At 35.1% G+C, this 27,400-nt stretch overlaps 1 protein-coding gene across 1 annotated transcript in view; it reads left to right on the top strand.

Moving 5' to 3' along the window:
- LOC145293693 (uncharacterized) overlaps positions 1–27,400 on the top strand; it is a 150,679-nt gene that overhangs the window by 100,850 nt on the left and 22,429 nt on the right. Inside the window, exons 7-9 of the mRNA XM_080140103.1 lie at positions 3,822–3,924; positions 17,729–17,754; positions 24,419–24,553. Of these exons, the coding sequence (XP_079996229.1) occupies positions 3,822–3,924; positions 17,729–17,754; positions 24,419–24,553 (264 nt within the window). The remainder of the gene's footprint in view (positions 1–3,821; positions 3,925–17,728; positions 17,755–24,418; positions 24,554–27,400) is intronic.

The raw sequence follows: 27,400 nt of genomic DNA, 5'->3' as shown, positions 1-27,400 counted from the left end.
GTATCCAGCTTCGTGCTATTACTTGAGGTAATATCACTTGGAGAAGGTGCACCATTCCTCGGAAAAGCTGTGGGGTAGCCATAGTGAGGAGATCTTATTTGGGCTGCGAATACTATGTGATTTTGAATATTTGGTCAGGGTTTACTTCTATGGAAAAAGTATCCTCATGTCAGGTTGTTCTGACAAACCCCTGTACAGAGAGAGACCTTAGACACTTGAGGACAGTGTCTAGTAGGCATTCAAGTTCTCTCCTGTATAAGCTTTAAAATGTTCAAACAAATAAAGATAAAGATGCTTGTATATTATAATTGGATATCAAAAAATGTATTTCAAGTAGAAACACTATTACGTGTCATGTTGAAATTAGTAAGTTTTAAAAATTATTAAAAAATGCTTTGGTAAAAAAATCAATTTAAAAAAAAAATTTTTTTTTGATTACATTTTCACCCCAAACAAGGAATATTGCCACTTTGTTGTAGGGGCTACTATCAGGGACATGGGCATCAGGGGTACTGTGTAGGGGGTTGGGCAGCAAGATATTGGTTCATGTTGCACTTGAACTTCTGCATGTCAGTACAGTTGGAGAAACAGGAACCCGGAAGGGAATTCCAAAGTCTAGCGGTTCTGGAAAAGAAACTACTGGAGTAGAAGGCTCTCTTACATCTAGGGATCTCAACTGTGAAGGGGTAGGATTTTTCTGCTTGTTGGGTTTGTTGGGGGTATTTACATTGAGGGGGCACAAGTGCTTGCAGTTCGTCAGAGCATTCACCGTTAAAATACTTGTAGAACAGGCAGAGGGATGCAACATTTCGTCGATGGAACAGAGGCTGAAGCTTAGATGCCAGTTCAGGACCTATCAGATTGGTGACTCTCTTTTGAACCTTGTCTAGGAGCGAGAGACTAGTGGTAGATGCACCAGCCCAAATATGACAACAATACTCCATACATGGGGTAATGGTGGCCTTATAGAGGTATAGGATACTTTTGGGCGTTAGTATCTTTCTAGCACGGTAGAGAGAACCTACCTTCTTCGCAACGGTCCTGGCGATACTCTCAATGTAATTGTTCCAACTCATGTTTCCTGAGAGCGTTAGGCCGAGGAGTTTAAAGGCTGAGGAATGCATTTTTGTTGGTTTAGCCTCTTGTGATAAATTCCATATGATAAACTGACTTACCTCCCTTGTTTTCATTTAACTTTTGCAATTTTAAAATAGAAAATGGCAAATCGATAATACTTCTAGCAGATCTTCTACATGGTCATTTTTAAGGAGAGTAGAAAGTGCCCCTTGAATTTACTTTTGGCAACCTCATAACTCTCACTTCCTTTATTTTGTTTTTTAGTTCTCACATTACACGAGCAATGTTTCTGACAAAGGGGAAAGAATTGCTGTGTTCTGAGTTATAATCTATTCCATCTAACTTATCATTGTAAAGTTTTTACCTTGAAGTAGTATTTTTTAATCCTTTACATCAAGTGGCTTCGTGCCTTGTCTGGAGTGCCAAAAAAAGAGGGGATTTTTACTAATTTCCAAATGACACCTAATCGTGTTTTTACTTGAAATGCATTAAAAAAATTTTTTTAGATATCCAATCATAATGTATAAACACCAAAATAAAAACTGAAATAAGTTCACTCCATCCTGGATAACACTGGGTACGTTATTGCTAGTCTTAGATAACATGAATAAAATTATCACATTGCTGAGATACATCATCAAATCGTGGGCTTTTTGACATGAAAATAAATCGTTTCTAAACTGTGATTCGATTTAATTTAAATCAATAGTTGTAATAATAACAAACATCAAATATGGCTGATCTGATGAGAATCGAAGAATCTTAGTCGGTGAAATAAACCAGATGCTTGCACAGAACAATCCATTATTACGACTTTCAGATTTCACAAACTGTTCAGAAAGAAAAAAAAGGGCATAATGTGATTTAGCCAATTTATGAGAAAGTATAAATTAAATGATATCTTCCTTATTTCCTTTTCGTGCTGAAGCCATTAATGTAGATGTCAACTCATGCGATGAATAAAAACATCAACGTTGACAAACTAATTTCTCTGCCTCTGTTATGCTGGGAATAGATTATGATTTTGATGCTTCCATAACTTTTGAGATGACGATAATTTGTATTATTCGGACTACTAGTCTCATTTTGATTGTTATTTTCATAACATTTTGAGCCTCCGATCATCTTTAGGCACACCTTTTTGAAGCTGCGAATGTTTCTGTGTTAAACTCTGAAATCCATACAACATTTTAACCTAAATCCTTCTATTTAATCAATACAGCATAATCACGTTGATATGTCGTCTCTCATTAGATTGCTGAAGTTAAGCAATGCTGAACCTGGTTAGTACCGGATGGGTGACTATTTGGAAATACTAGGTGCTATATGTAGGAGGACGTCGACACCTCCCTTCAAAATAATGTCATCATCTCTCTTGATGGGATATACATGTGATTGGGGATTATTTGACAAGATCAGGGACCAGCCAGGTATCTTTCTCCAATTGGTCTGATATTTTAATCGCAGACAACTGTTCTTTGCCCCTTTTGTTACATGTCCATTGTCAAAATGTATCTGTTATAATTTTTATGTCACTAGATGATATGCATGTTAGACATAATTTGTACATAATATACCTCCTCCATGTTATACAGAACGAATATCAAATATTTGTTCTAGCGCCGTAATACATACTTCCCCCCAGTATACCATATGCATACACATGGCTGATGAACTTTTCCTTTGGTTGACAGTGATAACACTTTGCTGGTTAGTAATGACAGAATTTCCTTAGAATTAACTTCATCCACTCCTGACTCCTACTCTTGCATTGAACACCCTCATCATCCAAATATATTTTCTCCACATTTGACTTCTCATCCATTTCTATTGTCTTCCACTTCTTGCACACAAATTGGTTATCCTCACTTAAATTACCAGCAATTCCACTGCATTTTCTTGTGTACACAATGCTTGCAGGTAGCACAGAAAGTTGAGCTGCTCCCTGTGTTTAAAAAAAATATTTAAAAAAAAAAAAATGAAATGGTCATTTTTGTTTCTAAAAGTAAACTGTAAAAGATTTAAAATTCAAAGTTGAATCTAAATAGCATTCAAAAAACAAACAAGCATTTGAAAAACTATGTTTAAGAGATAATTGTAAATGCAGATTTAAAAAAATAAATACATTTATTTAAACTCTAATTTTCAAACCATATAAAAGTCTTCATCAGGAAAACACAAACGTTATTTTTTCATTTTTTTTTAACGCAGCATGTTGTCGCATAGGCATAATTTTCATAGGTTTTACATAATGCATAATCACATTCACACACCGGTTCCTGCTGGATCACGAAGGTTAAGCAACGTTGAACCTGGTCAATACTAAATAAGTGACCATTTGGGACTTCCAGGTGCTGTATATGCTCTCCGCTAATCTCAGCATTGTTTCTAGTCGTCCTGGACTTCTCTATACCACTGGACTCAAACAGTGCCAATTCAATTACACGCGCAGCTGCCCCTACAGGGGGTATCCTTTGTCTTTCGAGACTGAATGGAGTCATTAATAGTTTTGTGTTCTTAAAGATTGAGATTTATGTTTTTTTTGGGGGGAGGTTACATAGGCATCACCACTTATCAAGGCCCAGAAGCCACTCGAGGATAAAGGTTAAAGAGTGTAGAGTAGTCAATTAGACAATATAGTAATCGTTAGTAATGTTTGAATGTATTTGAAATTTGGAGAAAAAAAAAAATTTAATGATTAAAATGCATTTCTATTTTTGTTTATTTTTATTGTTAATGTTTAGATGTCCAATGAAACGTCAGATTTTTGGCAAATTCCAGTCTATGGCGATTTTGTGAAAGAAATGAAAATCAAACGAAGCCAATTAGACAATCTTGTGTCAACAGGTAAGCGTATCTTATCCTTTGTTGTCTTCGCCACTTCTAATATTGTATGTTTCAAAAAGATGAAGTGATGCCTGAAATATTGGATGATATTTCTGAGATGTGGTATTTGATTTGTTTATATTTTGCTATAAGCGGCTTTATCATTTGGTCCACCAATTCATCTGTCGTTTTGTTATGCTTAAGTTTGAAATACCGTTTGCATCACTATATGTACACATGGAATGGATTCCGGGTTACATCATCAACATGTTTTCGTCATCTTGGGTGCTGTCATTTTCAAAAATGTTTTAACCATTCTATTGTTGAATATCTGTCACTAGGGCACCAGTGATAACACCTGCTTCAGAAAAATAATTAGAAAAGGATAAAAGATGATTTTATAAATCATTAATGTTTAACTTTCCAACCGTCTCTTCCACCACACCTGTATTTTCGCCCTCGATCTCATTAGTGAAGCAGCAGAAAATGAGAACTGACAGTAGCTAAGTCGTTATTCTGAACATGAGTTTGCTTTTACAAATAAAACACAAACATTTTTTTTAGAGCAAAATCTTTTGTAAATTCCAAATAGTTTTGCTATTTCAACCCATTATGAACAATGGTCAAATATTTTAATCCAATCAGTGTCCACTTGATTTTGGTCTTTTTTGTAATTGCATTGATTAATTTTTTTGTCCATGTAAATCCAACCGATTGACTTTTCCCAAGAAAATAATTTTTCTCATATTTTTTTCTTCATGCAAGAAATCAAATCTGCTTTTTGTATAGTGATCATCTCTAAAAAACCATTCCAACTAATTTTGGGTCTTTGATTATTTTTATCCTCTCAAAATCGACACAGGTTCTTCTTTTTAGTTTTTGACTACAACTAATTTGCTTTCACAAATGCAACTGTCCTTCCCTCTAACAAATACACATGTTTATACATAGCTGCCGTTTGTACAGCAGCATTGCTTCCAACGAAACATTCATCATAATGACTTGGGATTCAGGTTTCGGAACTGAAATATCATTATTACCAGCACAGAGCACTCCAGCAGAATTATCACAATAATACTAAACTTTGTTGGATTTTCATCATTCTGTCAGATTGCCACATCCAAATACTGAAATAGGTAGAGCTTTATCTTAAATCTTCATATATATATATATATATATATATATATATATATATGACTACTTCATTTAATCACATAAATTAATATATGAGGATATAATTTTATGCATAAATTTTTCAGTATTTACTTCAACAGCTCAATACATAGGTAGAACTAGGTAGAAAGTTATGAAAATATATATGGCAATTAAGCTACACAAAATATTCTGCATTTCATTTTCTTGAGAATTCGTTAGGCTGACATATTCTCACGAGAAAGAAACGCGGAATGTTCTGTATAGCTTAATTGCCATATATATTTTAATAACTTACTATATATATATATATATTTTTTGCCAGGAATTCAATGACGAATCTCTGCTTCTGACGCACATCCATGACAAGAGTGGCTTTCTTAGAATCTCACACTGTCAATATCTGCAACAGAGAGATGAAACTTTCAAGTCATAAATCCATGTGTTCATTTACCAGAGCAGTACAATTTGCAATCCCCTCTGATTCATTCTGGCAGAATAAAAAATAGGAGACATTACTTTTGGAATGCTCTTTGTATATACAGCATAACAGTACTGTATGTGGATGACTATAAATACTCCCTATTTTGGGTTGAGCATGTTTGGAAGTGATAAACAAACTGCCACTAACGTATTAAGCAGTTCTCTTTGTGTAAACAAATGGAGCTTAGGCATTTGGACAGTATTTGAGCATTGTTAATTCACATACCTATCCTAGAGCAGCCGAATACTGCAACAGTGAGGAGTGCCGACTGTCGTCTTGGTGATTGTGTTTCAAACTTGGTTTGAGGTAGTTGCTTGTCTAGCCATATTGATGAGCTGTGATACAGCGAAACAGTACTGTATGTGGATGACATATATATATATATTTCCACAGTCAGACAACATCGCAGTTCACAAGAGCCATGACAGCCAATAGTGAGCTGTGGCGTTGTCTCGCTGTGGAAATAATTGTATATTTTCTCACATTCTGAAGGTTATATATATATATATCTATATTTTTATAAAGTAATAGGGTTCGTGTGTTTCTGTCTGTGTGTACAGCTCTCCATCATCAACGAAATATAAAGGAGGTAAGAGGGTAGATCTCTCCTGGTAGAGAAACATTAGAACCCATTTTAGGATGTTTCTGTTAAAGGAGACATAAGAATCTTTGCCTAATTTCTTTATATACTAGTCTACAAACCACCCCCATATCGAATGACTTATGCTCATTTGCATATCACATTATATTAAATATCTTTAACTAATTATCTCGACCTTATTACATATTAGAAATATTCTAATCATTTCAACTGTACTATTTACAAAATCTATTTAACATTTAATTATTTAATATATTTTCATTTAATTTTATATTCGATTTATTTCACTTTACGTATATTATCAAAACAATTCATTGGCGAGCAAAGCTTTATGTTTTGGGATTGTATTGAAAATGTAATGGAAATTTCAATTTCGTTCCGTTTTAATCTTTTATATTTTACTTGCCAATATAATTGAAAGAATACAATTCAACTATCGTAATTTTATATAAATAAACAAAAACAAATATTTTAAAATAAAACTTTATTAAAAAATAAATAATTTTATTTTTAAATGAAAAAAATCAATTTAGTAAAATAATTGTATTAAACACCCCCAGCCTTGTCAGCAAACCTGTAAACCTATAAAAGTTAACATTTCGAATGTAAACAGTGATTTTTCGATTTTGTTAGCGCTTGCCGCAATTGAACACAATTAAAACGGAACTAACTTTATTTCCATTCTATTTTTTAAACAACCCCCAAAACATAACGCTCTCTTCCAGTTATAGCCAATTTTTTTTTAATTAAATAAAACAGGTCAAAATAAACAGATAAGCGCATTTTCTTTTACATTTTTCTTACAACCATTGTCATTTAACCAACTGCAGGATACCGTTACTTTTGTGGGGTTGTTTTGAAAATGGCACCGAGATTATAATTTCGTTCCAATTTAATCTTTCTGGTCGAGCCTATTTCGAAAGCCTGTTTATCATAGATTTGAACTACAAATAATTTATTACATTTTGATTATTACTATCTTAAGACTTAAAGCTTATATTTATTTCATTTTTCTATTTATATATTGAATTAGTTATTTCCAGTCTTATTTAAACTTAGCGCTTTCTTTAAACCGGATGAACCTTTTATAAAAATATGAGTTTAACGTAAAGAACACGAACAAGGTTTTATTCAACTGAATTTCTTCCAGTTTACTAACAAAATATATAAATTTAAAAGAGATATAAATAATAAAATAAAAAGGTTATGTAATTTAAAAGAAATACACGTACTCACAAAAGCAGAACTTTTTTTACACATTTTTTTCTTTAAAACCATAACAATGAGACTAACAATTACCTAGATCTTAGTAATTATTTGTTTTAATAGAACTGTTTTAATTGTACTGTTTACTTAGTTAACCTAAGTTGGTATTACATTTATTTTACATTTACTTTTTTTTTTTAATTATTACTTTTAGACTGTGACGTTTACACCCGGAAGTAATGAGTCACACGTAGGTCGCTTTTATTCATTCCTTTTGGTCAAGATCAAAGTGTAGTATCTGTTCTTCAGATGCTGCACTTCATTTTCTTGTTCTCTTTCGGTGGAGGAGAAATCCTTCACGACTGAGACAATTTTTATTTTTGTACCTTTTCTCCACGTTAAAAAACGACCCTGGTGTCTAACTCTGTCCCGTGGGGAGGCATAGTAAATAGGTACAATATAATTGTTTATAATTGTACTATTCAGAAATATTATTTATAGTTCGTCCATTTCAGTTAGTATACATTTCCTTTACGCTTAATTAATTTACAATCATTAATATCGTTAAACAATTCCGTTTAAAACCGAAATTATGCCACCCAAACGAAGTAGAAACGAAAGTGAGGAAGAAAGAATGGAAAGATTGGAAGCTAATAGACTAAGAGTTGCTGCAATTCGCTCCAATGAAAACAATTCAGATAGAGAAAGACGTCTAGAACTTAACAGGATACGTCAAAGAGAAAGGAGAGCAAGACTGTCAGATTTGGAAAGAGAAACCCAACGTGAAGCTGACAGAACTAGACATGCTGTAAGGCGGTTAAATTCATCACAAGATGAAATTCAAGAAAGGCAAAGATATGCACTGGAAAGAGAAGCAATATTACGATCGAATGAATTATATGAGGTAAGTAGACGTACACAAGGTGAGTTGAGAGTGGCTCAACGACATCAGAATGAATCGGAAACCCAATGAAGCTTTCGCCTATACCAAGGGCAACAACGAGAGGCTGCATGGAGAGAGAGTATGACTTTGCCCCAGCAATTGACAGAAAACGAGGCAGCTAGACAACGAATGACTGCTTTGAGACACCATGAAATAGAACACTGCAATAGAAAAGGATTGCTCTACAACAAAAATGACTCTCTCACTACAGCTGATATAGGAAAAATGGACAAAGTATGTCAACATTGCTCAGCTGTAAAATTTAAAGGAGAAACCCCTGGTTGTTATTGTTCTTCTGGCAAAGTTGTGCTTGATAGCTTTCCACCACTGCCTCAGTTGCTTCAAGATTTGCTCTCCGGCAATGGTCCCATCTCTAAAGATTTTCTGCAAAATCTACGCAGTTATAACAATTGTTTTGCAATGACATCATTTGGTCACAAAATTGCGGCAGTACATGGGTGGAATCCTTCTTTTAGAATTCGAGGCCAGGTTTGCCACCAGATTGGGAGTCTTTTACCACCTGAAGATGAAACAGCAAAGTTTATTCAAGTCTACTTCTTGGATAGTCTGGAAGAGGAACTACATAATCGGGGACGTGATAGTAGACTCAATAGAGACATTCTCCAAAGTCTGACTGAATTTTTACATGAGAACAACAGCTTTATTTGTCAGCTGAAAACAACAAAGGAGAGGATTGAAGAAGAACACTTGGTAGAACATAAAGTTGTCATAAGGGAAGACCGAAGGCCGCAAGAAGAGCATCCACGGCGATTCAATGCTCCAACAACAACGTATGAGATTGGAATATTAATGGAGAATGAACCAACAGCTAACCGGGATATTGTCTTGCGTTTTAGAAATGATACATTAAAATGGATCTCCGAACTACATCCCCTCTACGATACTTTAATGTACCCATTAATGTACCCCTATGGTTCTCCATCTTACAACATCTACATGAAGGCATCCAATGGGCGAAAAGTTACCCAACAGCAATTTTATTCGTACCATTTAATGACTCGGCCTGGAAACTATTTTCTCTGGTACCGAAGGCTATTTCAACAATGGCTGGTGGATGTGTACTGCAAGATTGAAACAGAACGTTTACAGTTCCTGAGGCGTGAGCAACAGACCCTGAGAGCTGACAATTATAGCAACTTGAGAGATTCAATTCTTAGGGAGGATGGGAATCCAGAACAGTTTGGTCAACGAGTTGTACTTCCGGCAACTTATACAGGAGGCCCTCGATACATGTTTGAGCGTCAAAGTGATGCCATGGCATATGTTCGGCGAATGGGCCGAGCCGACCTCTTCATCATGTTCACAACAAATCCAAAGTGGACAGAAATTACAGAAAATTGTCTTCAAGGGCAAGACCCTCAGGATCGTCCAGATATTGTTGCCAGGGTTTTCAGGCAGAAGCTAAAAAAGTTACTTGAATTTATTAAAAAGGGAGGATTTGGCAGGTTGAGGGCTTTCCTGTACAGTATTGAATATCAAAAAAGAGGACTGCCGCATGCACACATCCTCACCTGGCAGGCCCCAGAGGACAAACTTCTACCAGAAAAAATGGATCTCTGCATATCTGCAGAGATCCCTGACAAAGAGGAAGATCCTGATCTTCATGCTAAAGTGATGGCACATATGGTGCATGGACCTTGTGGACCATTTAATCCAAATTGTCCATGTATGATTGACAACAAATGTTCCAAAAAATACCCAAAAGAATTTCTTCAGTGTACCAAGCAAGGCCAAGACTCTTACCCCAAGTACAGGCGAAGAAAACCAGAAGATGGAGGCCAGACTGGTACAATAAGGATGAAGAGAAATGGTCGGTATGTTAATCAAGAAATAACAAACCAGTGGATTGTTCCGTACAACAAGGTCCTCCTTCAGCAGTTCAACGCTCACATTAACGTAGAAATTTGCAGCTCGATCCAAAGCATCAAATATGTCCTCAAATACGTGAATAAAGGATGTGATCAAGCAGTGTTTGAACTACAAACAACTGATGGAGCAGCTAACAAACAAGGCCAAGTACAAAGTCACATTGTGGATGAGATCCAGCAGTTCCAGAATGCAAGGTATGTCGGCAGTTCAGAGGCAGCCTGGAGGATATTGGAACATCCCATCCATGAACATTTCCCCCCAATTGTACAACTTTCTGTTCATCTTGAAAATGGGCAGCGTGTCATGTTCTCAGCTGATACTGCTCTGGAACGAGCCCAAGGTCCACCGCCTGCCACAACTTTGACAGCATTTTTTCAACTCTGCCATGAGGATGACTTTGCAAGGGGTCTCAAATACGTAGAAGTCCCTGAGTTTTACACTTGGAACAAATCGACAAAGAAATGGATGAGAAGAATGCGTGGGGTACAAGTTGAAGGTACTGAAAATGATGATGTATGGAAGGCACCATGCATTGGGAGAATCTACACGATTAGTCCAAAAGCAGGGGAGTGTTATTTCTTACGCCTGTTGCTCAATGAGGTTGCTGGTCCAACTTCATTTCAAAATTTGCGAGCATACAATGGTCAGGTGTTTGAAACATACAGAGCAGCGTGCCTTGCTCGAGGCCTTCTAGAAAATGACCATCACTTGCATCAAGCAGTAGGAGAGGCAAGTGCCACTCAATCACCTTCAAATTTGCAAAGCCTATTTGTGATAATTTTAACAGCCTGTGAGCCAAGAAATCCTCTTGAGATCTGGATGGCTTTTCGTGATGTAATATCTGAAGACATTCTTCACAGATACAGGCAAGAAGTTAACAATCCAGAAGCAGATTTTAATGAGGACATCTACAATAAAACTCTTTGTCTAATTGAAGAAAAAGTTCTCCTTATGTGCGGTCAACCATTGGCAAGCTATGGATTACCTGCACCAATGCAAGGGAGAGATGAAAGACTCGCGAGAGAGTATCAACGTGAAGTTACTTATAATCTTGAAGAACTTCCCTACAAGCAGAAAATATGCAAGAAAAACTGACCGATTCTCAAAGAGAAGTTTACAATTCATTCATGGCAATGTTGGAAGCACAAGGTGAAATGAACAAAAACATGATGTTTCTTGATGCTCCAGGTGGTACGGGCAAGACTTTTGTAATCAATTTGATCCTTGCAAAGATTAGATCCATGAGAAAGATTGTGCTTGCAACAGCATTCAGTGGCATTGCTGCTACTCTACTACAAGGTGGCCGCACTCTTCACAGCACTTTTAAAGTACCCTTGGATACTCATCGAATGGATCAGCCAGTTTGCAAAATTACTGGTAACTCAGCCTTGGCAAATGTAATTAGAGACACCTCTGCAATCATTGTAGACGAAGCCCCAATGACGCACAAGAGTGCTTATGAAGCAATTGACCGAACACTGCAAGACATCACAGGAAACAAGAATCCCATGGGTGGCATTCCAACCTTATTTTGCGGTGATTTCCGTCAAATCCTCCCAGTGGTTAAAAATGGCACAAGGGCTAACATTGTCAATGCAAGTTTGAAACAATCCTATCTCTGGAGGCACGTTATAGTGAAGAGACTGACTACTAATATGAGAGCCTATATCTCTGATAACACAGCTGCAGCAGACTTCTCAAAATTGCTTCTCCAAATCGGTAATGGTCAGTTTCCTATCACTTCTTCACCTGACACAATTAAGATTCCAACTGCGCTTGGTAAATGTGTCGGTAATCAGAAGCAACTGAAAGACAAAGTGTACCCAGACCTGCAAAACAATGGAAAATCACCGGATTGGCTTGCTGAGAGGGCTATTATTTCGCCATTAAACAGCAATGTGAATCATTTGAACAATTCAATAATGGATGAATTTCCAGGAGACACAAAGCAATACAAGTCAGTTGATTCGGCTACTAATGAATATGAAGCTGTTCACTACCCTGTGGAGTTTTTAAACTCTTTGGAGATATCTGGAATGCCTCCACACATTTTAAATCTCAAAATTGGATCGCCAATTATGATTCTTCGATCCTTGGAACCGCCAAAAACAACAAACGGAACCAGATGTGTTATCACCAGATTGCACACCAATGTACTTGAGGCCACCATTTCCTGTGGTCCCTACAAAGGCGAAACCGTTCTACTGCCAAGGATCCCCTTAGTTCCATCGGACTCAGTACTTCCATTTAAATTCCGGAGACTCCAATTTCCTGTGAAGGTGTGTTTTGCAATGAGCATAAACAAAAGTCAAGGTCAGACATTTAACACCATTGGCGTAGACTTGACATCAGACTGCTTCAGTCACGGTATGTTCTACGTCTCCATCAGCCGGACAGGAAGTTCAGAAAAACTCTACATTCTGGCTCCAAATCAAAGCAGCAGAAATGTAGTTTACCCTGAGGCTCTTTAGTGAAAAGTTCGAGAAATGGATATGAGGAAAAACTGACATGATCTGATTGTGGTAAGTTTTTAGTATTGAATGTGCAAGATAAAATTTAAGCAAGAGTTGAAAATGACTTCAATGAAAAATTTACTATGTAACATCAAGTAACCTTCCTTTTTGATGAAAATGTTTTGTGAAGTTCCTGATTGAATTTCAGTCACTACAAGAGGTAGTTAAAATGTTAATCACCTTATGCAATCGTTGCTCTTACAACATCAACTTACTGGAAAGGTGCCCACAGATTTTGGTACCCGAGTGTGCAACAAAGCTCCGTGCGAAGCACGGGTATCTTTGCTAGTATATATATATTCAGAGTGAAAATTTTCATTCAAGCATAAAATCATTTAAACGTCAATTAGAAAAATATCAATACTTATAGGAGCCGTGCATGGGACTGAAAAAAATGAAATAAATACATCTTACATTACATTACTTGACACGGCATCTAGTATAGGAGAAGAAAAACTGAAAAAGTAATCATGCAAGCGTTTTTTTGTTTTTTTTACATAGGTATCACCACTTATCAAGGCCAAGAGGCCACTTGAGGATAAGGGTTAAAGAGTGTACAGTAGACAATTGGGCAATATAGTAATCGTTAGTAATGGAAATTTGGTAAATTTGTTAACGTATATGGAACGGCTCATCAAAAACTTGTTTACATTAGACTTGAAGGCAACAATATTGTAGTCAGCTGGAGAGCAGGAAAACGGAAGACAATTAATTCCACTAGCATGCAGTTCTAAGAAAGAAGCTTTGTTCATGAAATCTACATTTAGGTTTAGGCACAGATAAAGACTGGGGGGAATTATTGATAGTGATTTCTGCTAGACGGGTGTTTCTTGTGAAAGTTTGCGAGGGGGGGGGCTCAGTCAAGCACTTGCCATGAAAATAATGATAAAGCAGAGACAAACTCGCAACATCTCTTCTGTGAGAAAGAGGTTGCAGCGAAGAGAAAAGGACATCCTCTATGAGGCTACGAAGTCTATTTTGAACTCTATCAAGGCAGGATAAGTCCTTTCTAGCAGTTCCTGCCCAGATGTGGCAACAGTACTCCATCCTTGGACGTACCTGGCTCTTATATAGATAGAGAATTGCATCAGCAGTGAGATATCTACTGGATCGATAGAAGGATTCCACCATTTTTCCAGCGGCCTTGGCAATGGATTTAATGTATGTGTTCCATTTAAGATCAGGAGTAAGGGTCAAGCCCAGAAGATTATCAAAACATGAGGCCTCCCCTAGATGAGAGCCATTCATTTCAATTGATGCCAGATGGGGATCAGGCGTTCATGATGTAAAGATAAAAGCTTGGTTTTAGATGCATTAAAAGTAACAAGCCACCTCTTTCCCCATTGTACCACTTGCTCAAGATCAGAGGAGAGAGAATCAGAGAGAACTTGGTTGTTTATGGTCTTAGATGTGCTACCATAGATAATAGTGTCATCAGCATAAATGTCTATGAATGATGTAAGGATGTGATTTGGAAGATCATTGATGTAGATCAGGAAGAGAGTTGGGCCCAGTATGGACCCATGAGGGACTCCAGTATTAATACTGTGAGCTTCTGATTTCTGCCCATCAACCATTACTCTTATGAACCTATCAGAGAGAAATAATTTAATAATTGAGAAGACATTTCCAGCTATACCGTAGCTGGAGATCTTGTAAAGCAAACCTTTATGCCATACTCTATCAAAGGCCTTTGATATGTCAAGAGCAATTGCCCTAGAAAGGTAGCCTCTGTCACGAGATTCACTAATCCTATGAGATATAACTGTAAGCACATCTGCTGTTGATCTAGCAGAACGGAAACCATATTGCATGTCACTAAGAAGGTTATTTTTGCTGAGATGGTTGATTACTTCTCTATTTAACACAAATTCTAGTAACTTACTCATAACGCACAAGAGACTTATTGGTCTGTATTGAAAGGGAGATTAGCGATCACTTGAATTCTTAAATACAGGGCAAATTGATGAGATTTTCTAGGGTGATGGGAAGCAATTCTCCTTAAGATGAACGTTTAAACAAGTATGGGCGCTAGTTCTGGTTGAAGTTTTTTGAGTACTATAATTGGAATACCGTCCGGGCCAGTTGCTTTACTGAAATCAAGGTTTTTGATTAGCTTAGCAACATCACCTAGATATATTTTTATATCACATAGCGTGTTTTCTGATACAGGAGGAAATATTGGAGGTTGGTGACCTTGGTCGCAAAGGGTAGAATTAGCTGTAAAGTTCTTGGCAAAGAGTTTGGCTTTATCTGATGCTGACGAGATTACCTCAGGTCCATTGATGATAGTTGGGATAGAGCATACACTTCTGCTCAGGATTCTGTTTGCTATTTACCAAAACTGGTGGGAACCAAGCTGCTACTCAGCTACTTTGGACTTAACGGACATAAGATGTCTACTGTCTTCTAAAACACAAATAATAATGTGATAAGTTTTTTTGTTTTTTTTTACAGGGGGGGGGTCACTCGAGGCAACTCTAGGATAAGGGTCAATAATGGGTGTACAGTAGTCAATGGGATAATATCGTAGTGATTGTTAGTAATGAAAATTTGGTAAAATTGGATTACTTAAAGGGACGGTTCATCAAGAACTTGTTCACGTTGGACTTGAAGACAACCTCTATATTTTATCTAATGCCTTAATGAAGCTTGCTTTCCGGGCTGTTGGAAAACTGCTTCTGTTGTACCAGTATTCAAGAATTCTGGCGAAAGGACTGACCCATCAAATTATCGCCTCATTAGCCTCCTCCCACTTTTTGCCAAAATATTTGAGACCTTAATCAACCATGCTCTAGTCCATCACCTTACAGATGCTAAACTTCTGACTGACCAACAATATGGATTTAGACAAGCCCGTTCCACACTGTAATCTCTGAACGTATATACCATTCACTGGACAAAGCGGGGGAGGGCAGAGCAGTAGCTCTAGATATATCTAAGGCTTTTGACAGGGTATTGCATGAGGGTCTCCTCAGGAAAATTAGATCATATGGTATCACTGGTAGAATACTTAACATAATTAAATCCTTCTTAGATAAGAGAAAAATCCAGGTTGTCCTCGACGGTCGTACATCTAAACAATATGATATAAATGCGGGAGTGCCCCAGGGGTCTATCCTTGGACCGCTATTGTTCCTGATATTCATAAATGACCTCCCTGACAAAATTGCCTCTGAGATGGGTATATATGCTGATGACACTACACTCTATAACAGGCACGGCAGGAAGACAAATGAACACATTTCCAAAGAAATGGCAAAAACACTAGAGGAGGACCTCCAATCTGTAGTGGAATGGGGTCAAAAGTGGTTGGTCACATTCAATGCCGCCAAGACTAAACTAGTTTCATTCAATAATTACAAGAAACCTTCTCTACCACCTATAGCAATGACCAACAACTCTTTATTTGAGAGTACATCTTTCAAACTCCTTGGCTTAATGTTCACAGGAAACATGAGTTGGAACAATTACATTGAAGGCATTGCCAGGGCCGCTGCAAAAAAGGTGGGCTCTCTCTACCGTGCTAGACAACTACTAACACCCGAAAGTATCCTGTACCTCCATAAGGCCACCATTCGCCCATGTATAGAGTACTGCTGTCACATTTTGGCTGGTGTATCTGCTACTAGTCTCTCACTCCTTGACAAGGTTCAAAAGAGAGTCGCAAATCTGATAGGCCCTGAACTGGCATCTAAGCTTCAGCCTCTGTTCCATCGACGAAATCCTCTGCGTGTTCTACAAGTATTTTAATGGTAAATGCTCTGACGAACTGTAATCACTTATGCCCCCACGACGTGAGCACTCTCAACAAACCCGACAGGCTGCTAAATCCCACCCCCACACTGTAGAGATCCCTAGATGTAAAAGATCTTTCTACTCCAGTAGTTTCTTCCCCAGAACCGCTAGACTTTGGAATTCCATTCCAGGTCCCTGCTTCCTCAACAGTACTGATGTGCAGAAGTTCAAGTGTAACGTGAACCGACATCTTGCTGCCCAAATCCCTACATAGTACCCCAGTAGTTGTTGCCCCTGATAGTAGCCCCCTACACATAAGTGACAAATTGACTTGTTTGGGGTGAAAATGTAATAAAAAAATTTTTTTTAAAATTTAATGCTTTTAAAGATAGATTCTCAAATCAGAACCTCAACTTATACTAAGACAAGGTTTGTCTATTGTATAACTGCAGTAGAATACCTGGGACAGATTTCTTTAAATAAAAGTGCAGAAATTTTCAAGGTATGCCCTCACAAAAAGAAAAATCTTACTAAAACAATTATCCTTCATTTCAACATCCATGGATGATCTGGCAGATCTGGTTGAGTGGTTCACAGGTTTTCATACTGATGATTCCATCATTATTAACTTGTTACAGAATGTTCAAGACACATTTGATCATTTTTTTTATGTTTTTTTTCATTCGAGAACTATTTGAAGTATTTAGTATTGGGTTCTTGTCCAGAATTTCTCTGTTATTAAAAACAAAAATAAACAAAAATCTGTATGATGTACATACCTGTGATGAAACAAAAAATACTAAATTAAAAGAACCATGTAAATTCATAAAATAATATTATTTTTAAATAACAAAATCAAATTTTATTAGTAACTGAACAGCGGCTGTCTTGTCCACCTTTGTGAAAACAATCTACAAAAATAAAAAGGAGATAACTCAAGAAGTATTAAAAAATTATGAGATTTATCTTGTAATGTCTACTAATTCCCATTAATCATGTAAAAATGATTTTCTTATTTAAAAATACTTGACCAATTTACGGTATTTTTGGAATATGATATTTTTATTCCACCACAGGTACATGTATTGTACAGGTTTTTCTTTATTTTTGATTTTTAATATAGGAAGAATTCTAGCAAGGACCTAATATTGTTTCATAAAGTTTTTGTAATGTAGAAATGAAGGTAAAGGGATGATTGTAAAAGATTCTTGCCCCACCCTCCTCACCCACCCACACACAATTTGATTTTTTTTGTAAACTTGTCAAATTTTATTCTTCATAATTTTCTTTCTTTACAGGTCAATCAACAAAAACAAAAACTGAGGTAAAAAATGAAATGAATTTCAACACTTTTTCTATCACATTATCTTTTATTTTTATGATGTATTTATTATCTCTGGTCTCATGATCGTTATATCTTGTTGTAGCACCATCATCATAATCTTGCAGCCTCAGCCGCGATTGAACTCACTACACCCTTTCAGTATTCCCTATCTGTCATAGCACTCAAAAGATCTTCCTTGGAGATAAATGTATCTTGTTGTATCCTATCTGGAAAAGTTAACTTTCATGATCCATTGTGAGATGATGGATGCCTCCACAGTACAAATGATGAAACAAGTTCATCTATGGCACGTGCACAATGCCCAGAACACGTTTCTTACAAACTAAAGTTGATACTCTCGGTAAGTCACCATAGCATGGAGGATTGTTTGTTCCCATAGATTAATGGTTGTCTTCTTTGTCGACAGAAACTACTATTCCTTTCTTTGGTTCATAGGTAGTTGATTCATTGAAAGTGGCATCTAGTTATAAAAGTAGCTGTATTGGTGATGCAGCAGCCAAAGTTTCTATGTTTTATTGTAAATGCAATGACATAATGAAAGAAAAAAAAAGCATCTAACAATATCTTTGCACAAATGTGGCAATCAGAGAAAAAAAGATACAGATTCTAATTATTTATTCTTATTTTCTCGTGGTCTTTTCACCTTTACAACCATTAATTATTTCAATCCGTGTTTGGATCTTACATTATTTTCCAAATCACTTACACTAGCCTTAGAAAACAGAATGCTGCTGAGGCATGACGTTCTTCTTGGTGCATGCAGTACATCACAGAAACAACTGCTATTCAGATGAGTAATTATCACACCAAATAGTAGGCGCGTAAGAAGATTATAAATCTACTAATTCATTATAACATTAAAGATTTTTTCAATCATTACGGATTTTTATTCAATAAATCTTAAGATAAAAAAGTTACACAATCACACTTTAAGCAAATTGGTGTATTACCTGTTGTGATAGCTGTGCACAGGTTCTTACGAGAGTCGTTCTTAAAGTAAAACATCCTATTTGTTTTTTAACTCCAAAAATTGAAGAACTACAAAGACGGGAGTGATGCCATTAAAACGAACAACTTTTTGTGCTCCAGACTTTATTTTTCTACATCACTTTTGCCAGCAATGAATGATGGTTGTGTATGAGCGTCCGGAGCGTGCTTTGTCATGTAAAGATCGTTCCAAAAGTAAAGCCTCTATATTTTATCTAAAAAAGTTGAAGAGCTATGAAGACGGAAGTTGTACCATTAAAACGAGTGACCTTTTGTGCTCCAGATTTTTTTTTTTATGTAGTCAACACCATTCCGAATGCACTTTCGATGCACATACTTGACAAGGGTTGCTTTTTTAGAATCTCACACCATTGATATCTGCAACAGAGAGATAAAACTTTCGGTTGATAAATGCATAAGTTCAGTCATCATAACAATGCAATTTGCAATACCCTGTGATCCATTTTGGCAGAATTAAAAACTAGGAAGCATTGAATTCCTGGCAAAAGTGCTTTGAGAATGGTGGTGGATAGTGTAGAAAAATAAATTCTGGAGCACAAAATGCTGCTCGTTTTAATGGTACCACTCTCGCTTTGGTAGCTCTTTAACTTTTTGAGTTAAACAAAAAAAAAATACTTTTGGAATGACCCTCGTAAATTAATGAATTTACTTTCATCACAGTTTAATGAATTTTCATGTTTTTTTAATAAATTTATTTTATGTCCTTTTTTTAATGAATTTATAAATTTATTTTCAATCAATTTCAATGACTTTTTCAATTTTTTAAAATTAATTAATATTTTCATTGTTAATTTCAATGAATTCTCTACATTTTCTTCTGTCAATATATTTACAGCTGTTTTCATTCATTTATTTTTTCTAACTTATTTCAACTTCTGTCAACAGTGTTCATCATAATGTTTTCCACAAAATCAAAAAACAAAAACAAAGACAATGTTTTATACGACGGTTGCAATTTTTTTTGTTGCTTTTCTTTCACATATTCTTTGCAACATTTGTTTTTTTTGTTATTTTTGGTCACTATGTTCTCCCACCTCGTATAAGCGTATATTATTCATCCATGTTATGCATGTCTGTTCATGAGTTTAAAAATTAACGTCAAACTTGTCGGCGCTCATACAGTATGGTGTTCAGATTCAATTCTAAGTTAAAAAAATTTTATATGCTTATATGTCAGGCAAAAATAAATGTCCCCATCAAAAATGAAGAATAATGATTGAGTAGAATTTTTATTCAAAATAAAAATCCGTTTTATTGTATTTTGCCAATCCATCATTGATAAAATCCTGTAAATTAAGGGGAGATAAGTCAGTCTGTCATTTAACCAAGTAATCTATAAATATAAATCGCACCTGTCTGTTTAAATGTATGTATTTTTGTATGTCTGCCTAAAACTTTCGACAGAGGCGGCGGATTTTCATGAGATTGGTATTGTTTTGAAGCTCAACCCATTCGGATGACAAATATTGAAAAATTGGCTAAAAGCATTAATTCCTTCACCCTTAATTGGGTATTTTTCTACAAGAAGGGGTTACTTTTTTGCCGATATTTTCAAAAGTCACCCTGTCTTTTTGATTGACTAACCTTAATTTAAACCTTTGCCACTTCCGGTTTGGCGATGGATGCAACGGCAAAAATGTCACATTTCTTTTTCACGTTATTTTCCTCCTTCATAGTATACTACTACTACTACTACTACTACTACTACTACTACCTGCCTACTACTACCACTTTTTTTTTTTGTTCAACACACACCTCTAAACACCCAGGCAACGCCAGGCACCCGTAGTAATGAATATATGGCATAATCATGTTGATGCACCGGTTTTTGCCAAGTCACTGCAGTTAAGCAATGATGCGGCTGGCCAGTACCAGATGGGTGACCATTAGAGAATGCTAGGTGCTGTATATACCACACTGGGATGTAGAAATTTTCAGGTTGGTATCTGGATGTGCATTTAATTCACTGAAAGAGATGCACCTCCAGTCTTCATTAAGATATGCATCAAGGAGATGGAACACTCTGATGTAAAACCTTAGGTCTACTGTTTGCTCTATCTTGTGGTAGCCATTGCACTAACAGAGATTAAAAGTTGTACCAAAAAGGTGTGGTTGGTTCTGCACAAAACTTTTACTGCAACAAGCAAATCATCTGTGTAGGTTTCTGGCCGACTTAGTTGTTGTGGCAGAGTTGATGCGTCGAAATTGATGGGAGTATCATCAATGAATGATGGATTCGTAAAATAGAAAAACTGATTTTTATTTTAATTAAAATTTTATTTGATAATTTTTCATAATTTTTTTGGTGAAGGTACTTATTTTTGTGTGATATGTAAGTATTTCAAAAAAAATTTACATGGAATGCAATTTTCATCTGTACTCCATTCTTTATAAGTTCCAAAAATACACTTTTTTTCTCTTGATGTGTCCATCCATCCATCTGTTGTATAAATGTGAATCTGTTGTTCTTTTTTTATAGTGTAAATGGGCAAAAAGTAAGATCCAAGTTGTATACTGCATGTATCCGATTTATTCTTCTGTATGAATCCAAGACATGGACTATGGATTCCAATTCTACAGCTTATGCGAAATGACTGATTTTTTTTTTTTTCAAAGTGTCCAAAAATCTTTTTAAGACACTTTGTTAACAAAAGACATGGAATCTCATAAGTTCTTGATACGAAAATCTGCTTTCCTTACATTTCTGTGAAATTTATAGAATGCTTTTTGTAAAATGACTAATTGTTTTATTAAGCTGTGATACTATCGACGTCCCGACCTCCAAAAGTATTAGGAAGTAGGGGAGTAAAAAAGGAAGAAATATGACAAAAGAGGAAATGAATTTATCAGCAGAACAAAGGTATAGGAAGGAACACAAAAGAAAGCTAAAATAGGATTATTAATCAAAGTGTGGCAATAACGGAAACAAAAGATCGGTTAATATATTTTAGAGTTAGTTTTAGGAGTTGCGGTGAGTTTGGCAACAGTCAGGAACAATTTGCAGACAGTCTTGGATTTGCGACAATTACAACTGGCACCAGTTGCGAGTCAAACACATTTCTGTGAAATTTATAGAATGCTTTCTTGTAAAATGACTGTTTTTATTAAGCTGTAATACTATTGATCATTTTAACAATGACCATATATTATTATAATGATATTTGAAAATGAGGCTACACCAAAGGGAGGTCACTCATATTCTTGTCCGGGGTTGCCAAATTGGCCCTTTTTAAGGTAAATTTCTTGAATTTGGCTTTTTTTAAAAAGTAGTTTGGACTTCAAAAATTGTATTTGTCCTTTTCCAAAGCATAACATACAGACTAACTAAGAAAGGAACAAGCAGAATATTATGTAGATTTTAATCAATAATTTTTTTAATTTTTGGTGTAGAAATTTAATTTTTGTCTGATACGTTACTATACCAGAGAATTTTAACTTGGAATATGATTTTCATCTGTACTTCATTCTGTAGAAACACCAAATTGTTTATTCATCATTAATCAATACACAAATATTGATCAGCATTGAATGTGGACAAAGGCATAAAACTGATGAATAAATCTTCCTGAAGAAGGGTGGTATTGGCAAATTAATCACAATATATATATATATATATATATATATATATATATATATATATATATATATATATATATATATATATATATATATATATATATATATTGTAATGATATTTCGATATATATATATATGTATTATTTATTTGAGGGTAAACAGTTACATTTGGTCGCTACAAATAGCCATCTGTTTCAGTCAATGAGACTTTGCCAGGCGACCCTGAACCATTCGACACCATAGAAAACAGAAAAGCTTATAAAAAAGGATATATATATATATATATAGACTTGTATGTAATATGTTCGTATAATCCAGTAAATTTTCATATACCAATAAGTTTTAAGCCAAAAAGAGATGACTTAAAAAGTAAGCAACAAAATCATATTTCATAATTGAGCATTCATATAACCAAAATGAAGACATTCAAAAAAGGTGTTGATGGCAACAAAAAGTGTATTTCATTTTACGTTACAATTGTTTCCACGTCCGGTCGACAATTTCAAACATTATATCATTTGAAAAGTATTTTTATTCATAAAGTCTGAAGAAATGCTGGTTTTTGGAAATTTTCAAATGATATAATGTTTGAAATTGTCGACCGGACATGGAAACAATTATAACGTAAAATGAAATACACTTTTTGTTGCCATCAATACCTTTTTTGAATGTCTTAATTTTGCTTACACAGTATATATATATATATATATATATATATATATACACATATACATATATATATACACATATACATATATATATATACATATACATATATATATACATATACATATATATATATACATATACATATATATATATACATATACATATATATATACATATACATATATATATATACATATATATATATATATATATATATATACAATTTACCTTAACTCTCTATCTGTTCCTAAATCTAAATGCAGATTTCATGAACAAAGCTTCTTTCCCAGAACTGCCCGCCTTTGGAACACTGTTTTGCTGGCCTGCTTCCCAGGTGAATATAACATAGTAGCCTTCAAATCCAATGTAAACAAGTTCTTGTTGAGCCATCCCCATAAATAATCAAATTATACCCAATTTACACCATTAACAATTACTAAACTATCACCTTACATTCATGAACCTTTATCCTCGAGTGGTCTTCAGGCCTTGATAAGTAGTGACTCCCAAGTAAAAAAATGTTTGATAGAAAAGTGAGGACAATGGTCTCAACCAAATAAGAAGTGTTAATTAGAAAATATTAGGAAACCAAAAATTTTATGAAATATCTTTTTAAATGACTAGTGAGTGGGGGGGGGCAGTCGTAAAATATGCTTAAATATGATATTTTAATTTGTGCAGATTTTGTATATATTATTATAGAGTTGTGATTTCAAAAAGTAACAAAAAAAAGTATTTGGGTACCATCAGCTAGAATCGAAACCAAAACTGCAGCATTCAAAGCTGGTGACGTTACCGCTGTACCAACGTTTCACGCATAGAGACTGATTAAAAATTAAAAATGAAATTAAACTATGATGAATGTACAAAATGATTTGACCCATTTTTGATCCTTTAAAAACTATTTCAATCGGCTAAAGATGGTTCATAAAAATTCCAATCATTTGAGGCCCCTAGCACCGCTCGGAGACTTTTAGTTTCGAAGGAGATAGAGTTTGAAAATTTGAAGACAGACTGACAGACATATAATATTGCCTTTATATATTAGATTAAAATATTGGTTTTTTTTCTGAGACTTTCAGTGTAATACACCGTTTTTAAAAATGACTTATTTTTCTTTTAATTTTTCTGGTGGTATTAACACTGAGAGGTCAGTCAGTTGTAGAAAGGGAAAAAAGGATACGTCCGGTGTTATTGATGATTGTTGTAAGTCTGAAGTCAATATGAACATGTGCAAATTTTTAAATAGAAGTTTGTTTAGATCTTTGAAAAAATTTTGTAAGGTTAATTTGATATGTTTTCAAATTAATGAAATGTTTTCAAAAATATGACCAAACGTTGTTTTTTAAAGACTTAAATCACAAACAAGAATGTGTTTTCTTGTTTTCAGGAAGAAATCTTTTCTACAAAATATTGCCGAGAAAAGATAAAAGAGGAAAATGAAACATCCTTGATGACAATGCCAAGCTACAACGAAGATGAGGAAGATCCTGATCCAGGTTTTAGTAATTCCAGTTCTTGCCAGGTTCGTTTAACACTTTCATATGGCACTCTTTCGGCTACTTATGTAGAATAAAAACTGTTATTTTTATTATTGAAATCCTTTTTTAGATGAGCAATTTATACAATTATTTATTTATTTGCGGTGAAACCAAAAAAAATTTTAAGCTATTCTGCTTCAAAAAATCTCAAGGTAACATCTTTCTGTGACGCAGCACAATCCAGCCTTGACAAAGTTCAAAATTGGCTTGGAACCCTAAATGATGTTCTTTTCTTTTCCCTGCAACTTCTTTCCCACACAAGAGACATTGCGAGATATGTCTCTGCTCTATCATTATTTTCATGGCAAATGCTCGACTGAGCTTCAATCTATAGTCCCCCCTGTTGCCAAACTTCCACAAAAAAACACTTGACAAGCTACAACCACCATATTTGTGTCTAAATCTAAACGCAGATGTCATAAACAAAGCTTTTTTCTCAGAACTGCCTGCCTGTGAAACAGTGTTCCACTGCCCTGCTTCCCGGTTTAATACAACATGGTAGCCTTCATATCCAATGTTAACAAGTTCTTGTTGAGCAGTCTCCATAAATAATCAAATTCTACCCAATTTATATCATTAACGATTACTACACTACCAACTTATATTCATTAACCTTTATTCTTGAGTGGCTTTTGGGCCTTGTTAAGTAGTGACTCTCAAGTAAAAAAAAAAAGTATATGTTTGGATTATTTGAACTACTGTTCAAATTTTGAGTGTTATCTCTTCAAAGTTTTGGTCAATGTAACCTCTGATCTTCTTCAGCTGTATCTTGTCAAACTATGGAATCTGCATGGATTTCTGAACAGAACCGTTTATGTTAACCACAGAGGTAGCATGTTCTTGTTCCATCAGCCATGATTGAGTAGAATTCTTAATTCACAATTGTATTAGTATCACTTGCATTGATGATTGAAATTTCAACTGTCGAAAGAATGTGTCACTTACAACTGAGTTTTCTGTATGGAAAGGACATCACCATATATATATATATATATATATATATATATATATATATATATATATATATATATATATATCATTTGTTTACGCCTAAAAAAATATGGGCGATTTTCTAAGGACAAAAGATTTTCCATGTTCTCCAAGTTTTGTTATATATTTAGGAGTCTTATTAAAAGAATGTTTTTGGTGAGTCTTATTAATAGTGAGAGTCTTAGAGTCTTAGTGAGTCTTTTATTAAGAGGGATGTTGTTGTGTCTTAGAGAGAGAGATGTTCTAAGAGAGAGAGATGTTCGTGTTATGACGAGATTCATATATATAAAATGTTCATACTTAGAAGTGTAGAAGCTCTTTGAGTGTTGAGACATTGTGTATGTAAAGACATTTTAAACCACATGATATACAAGACATATAATAACAATTTTCACTTTATCTTTTGGTAGAATTACAACACAAAGACGGCATTTATAAAAACACATGATGGGTTTATTTCTTCTTCGTGGTTTTCTGAGTCAAGAATTCAAAGCTTCACATTCTAATTTTCAAAGGTGACCGTCTCGCTTCTAGACGTTCGAATCCCATGTCTGGACTGTCGTCTGTCGTCCTCAGACTCTCTCTCAGTCTCCCCCCCCAGTTTCTCTAAAGTTTCTAACTATATCGAGAACTTCCCATTTTCCATGACGTCATACACATGTTAAAACATGTGTCTTCTTTCACGTGTTCTGGAAATACGTGTCCAAAACTTTTTCCTTTGTTTACAAAAGGAATTTTAACCTATATTCCCAGTAACCTATATTTCCAATATGTTAAAAACATGTTTATTAAATTATTCTATAGTTGCATTCTTCAATTGAATTTCATAACAGAATTGACAATGCACATTCTTTTCTTCAAACTATTTTATCTCTAAGCTAAACAATGGTTTGTTTTTACATTCCATTTTCTAATTCTCTCTCGTAATCTATTTCTAAACCTAATTTATGAGGTTCGAATTTCGTCTATTCTATTTCATTTTCATTTTAACTAAATCTCTCTATTTTTATACTTACATGAAAAGGGGACAGCCCTTATCATGTAACACAAGTTTGGAGATGCTATTAACCATATTATCGGTTAAAAAAAAAATCAACAAAAAAATATACATAAATTTAAAAATAATAAAAATAACACGTAAAGTCATCTAGGACTTTGTGGCATAACGGTTAACGCATTCGACCATAATGCACATGATCTGAGGTTCAAATCCTAGAAACAGTCAAGTTACACTGATGAGAGGTAGTACCTTGAAACGTGTTTGTATATTACTGTTTTATATATATACACACACAAAATACACACACACACACACACACACACACACATAGTAGTAAGTTATGAAAATATATATGGCAATTAAGCTACACAGAATATTCCACATTTCATTCTTGGAATATTCTTTATAGCTTAATTGCCATATATATTTTCATAACTTACTACCTAGCTCTACCTATGTAATGAGTACTGTTGAAGTAAATACTGAAAAATTTATCCATAAAATTATATCTTCGTATATTAATTTATGTGATTAACTGAAGTAATCATATATATGTATATTATTTGTCAGGTCATGTCATATGCTACTGGTACCATGTAACCCAGTACTACCTGCCTCATGGTCGGGTCACCGACGACTAAACTGGTTCCCCCACCAGACTTGTTTGGTGAGGAGGGTGGCTAGTCTCCCTGAAGGATTAAAAACAAGACCTTCCAAAGGGCGAATGAACTCTTTTTCTGGGTCAACGGCCAACTAGCACAGTGTATATTTGTGTGTGTGTGTATATGTGTATTGGGGTGGAGAGGGCTCCCGTAAGCCGTGGTGAAGGCAACCTTTCTAG

This window comes from Euprymna scolopes, chromosome 15 (assembly GCF_053919585.1).
Source record: "Euprymna scolopes isolate OS-2025 chromosome 15, ASM5391958v1, whole genome shotgun sequence".
NCBI lineage: Eukaryota > Metazoa > Mollusca > Cephalopoda > Sepiida > Sepiolidae > Euprymna > Euprymna scolopes.
The sequence above is the reverse complement of the archived record's forward strand: the minus strand, read 5'-3'. Positions and strand labels throughout refer to the sequence as shown.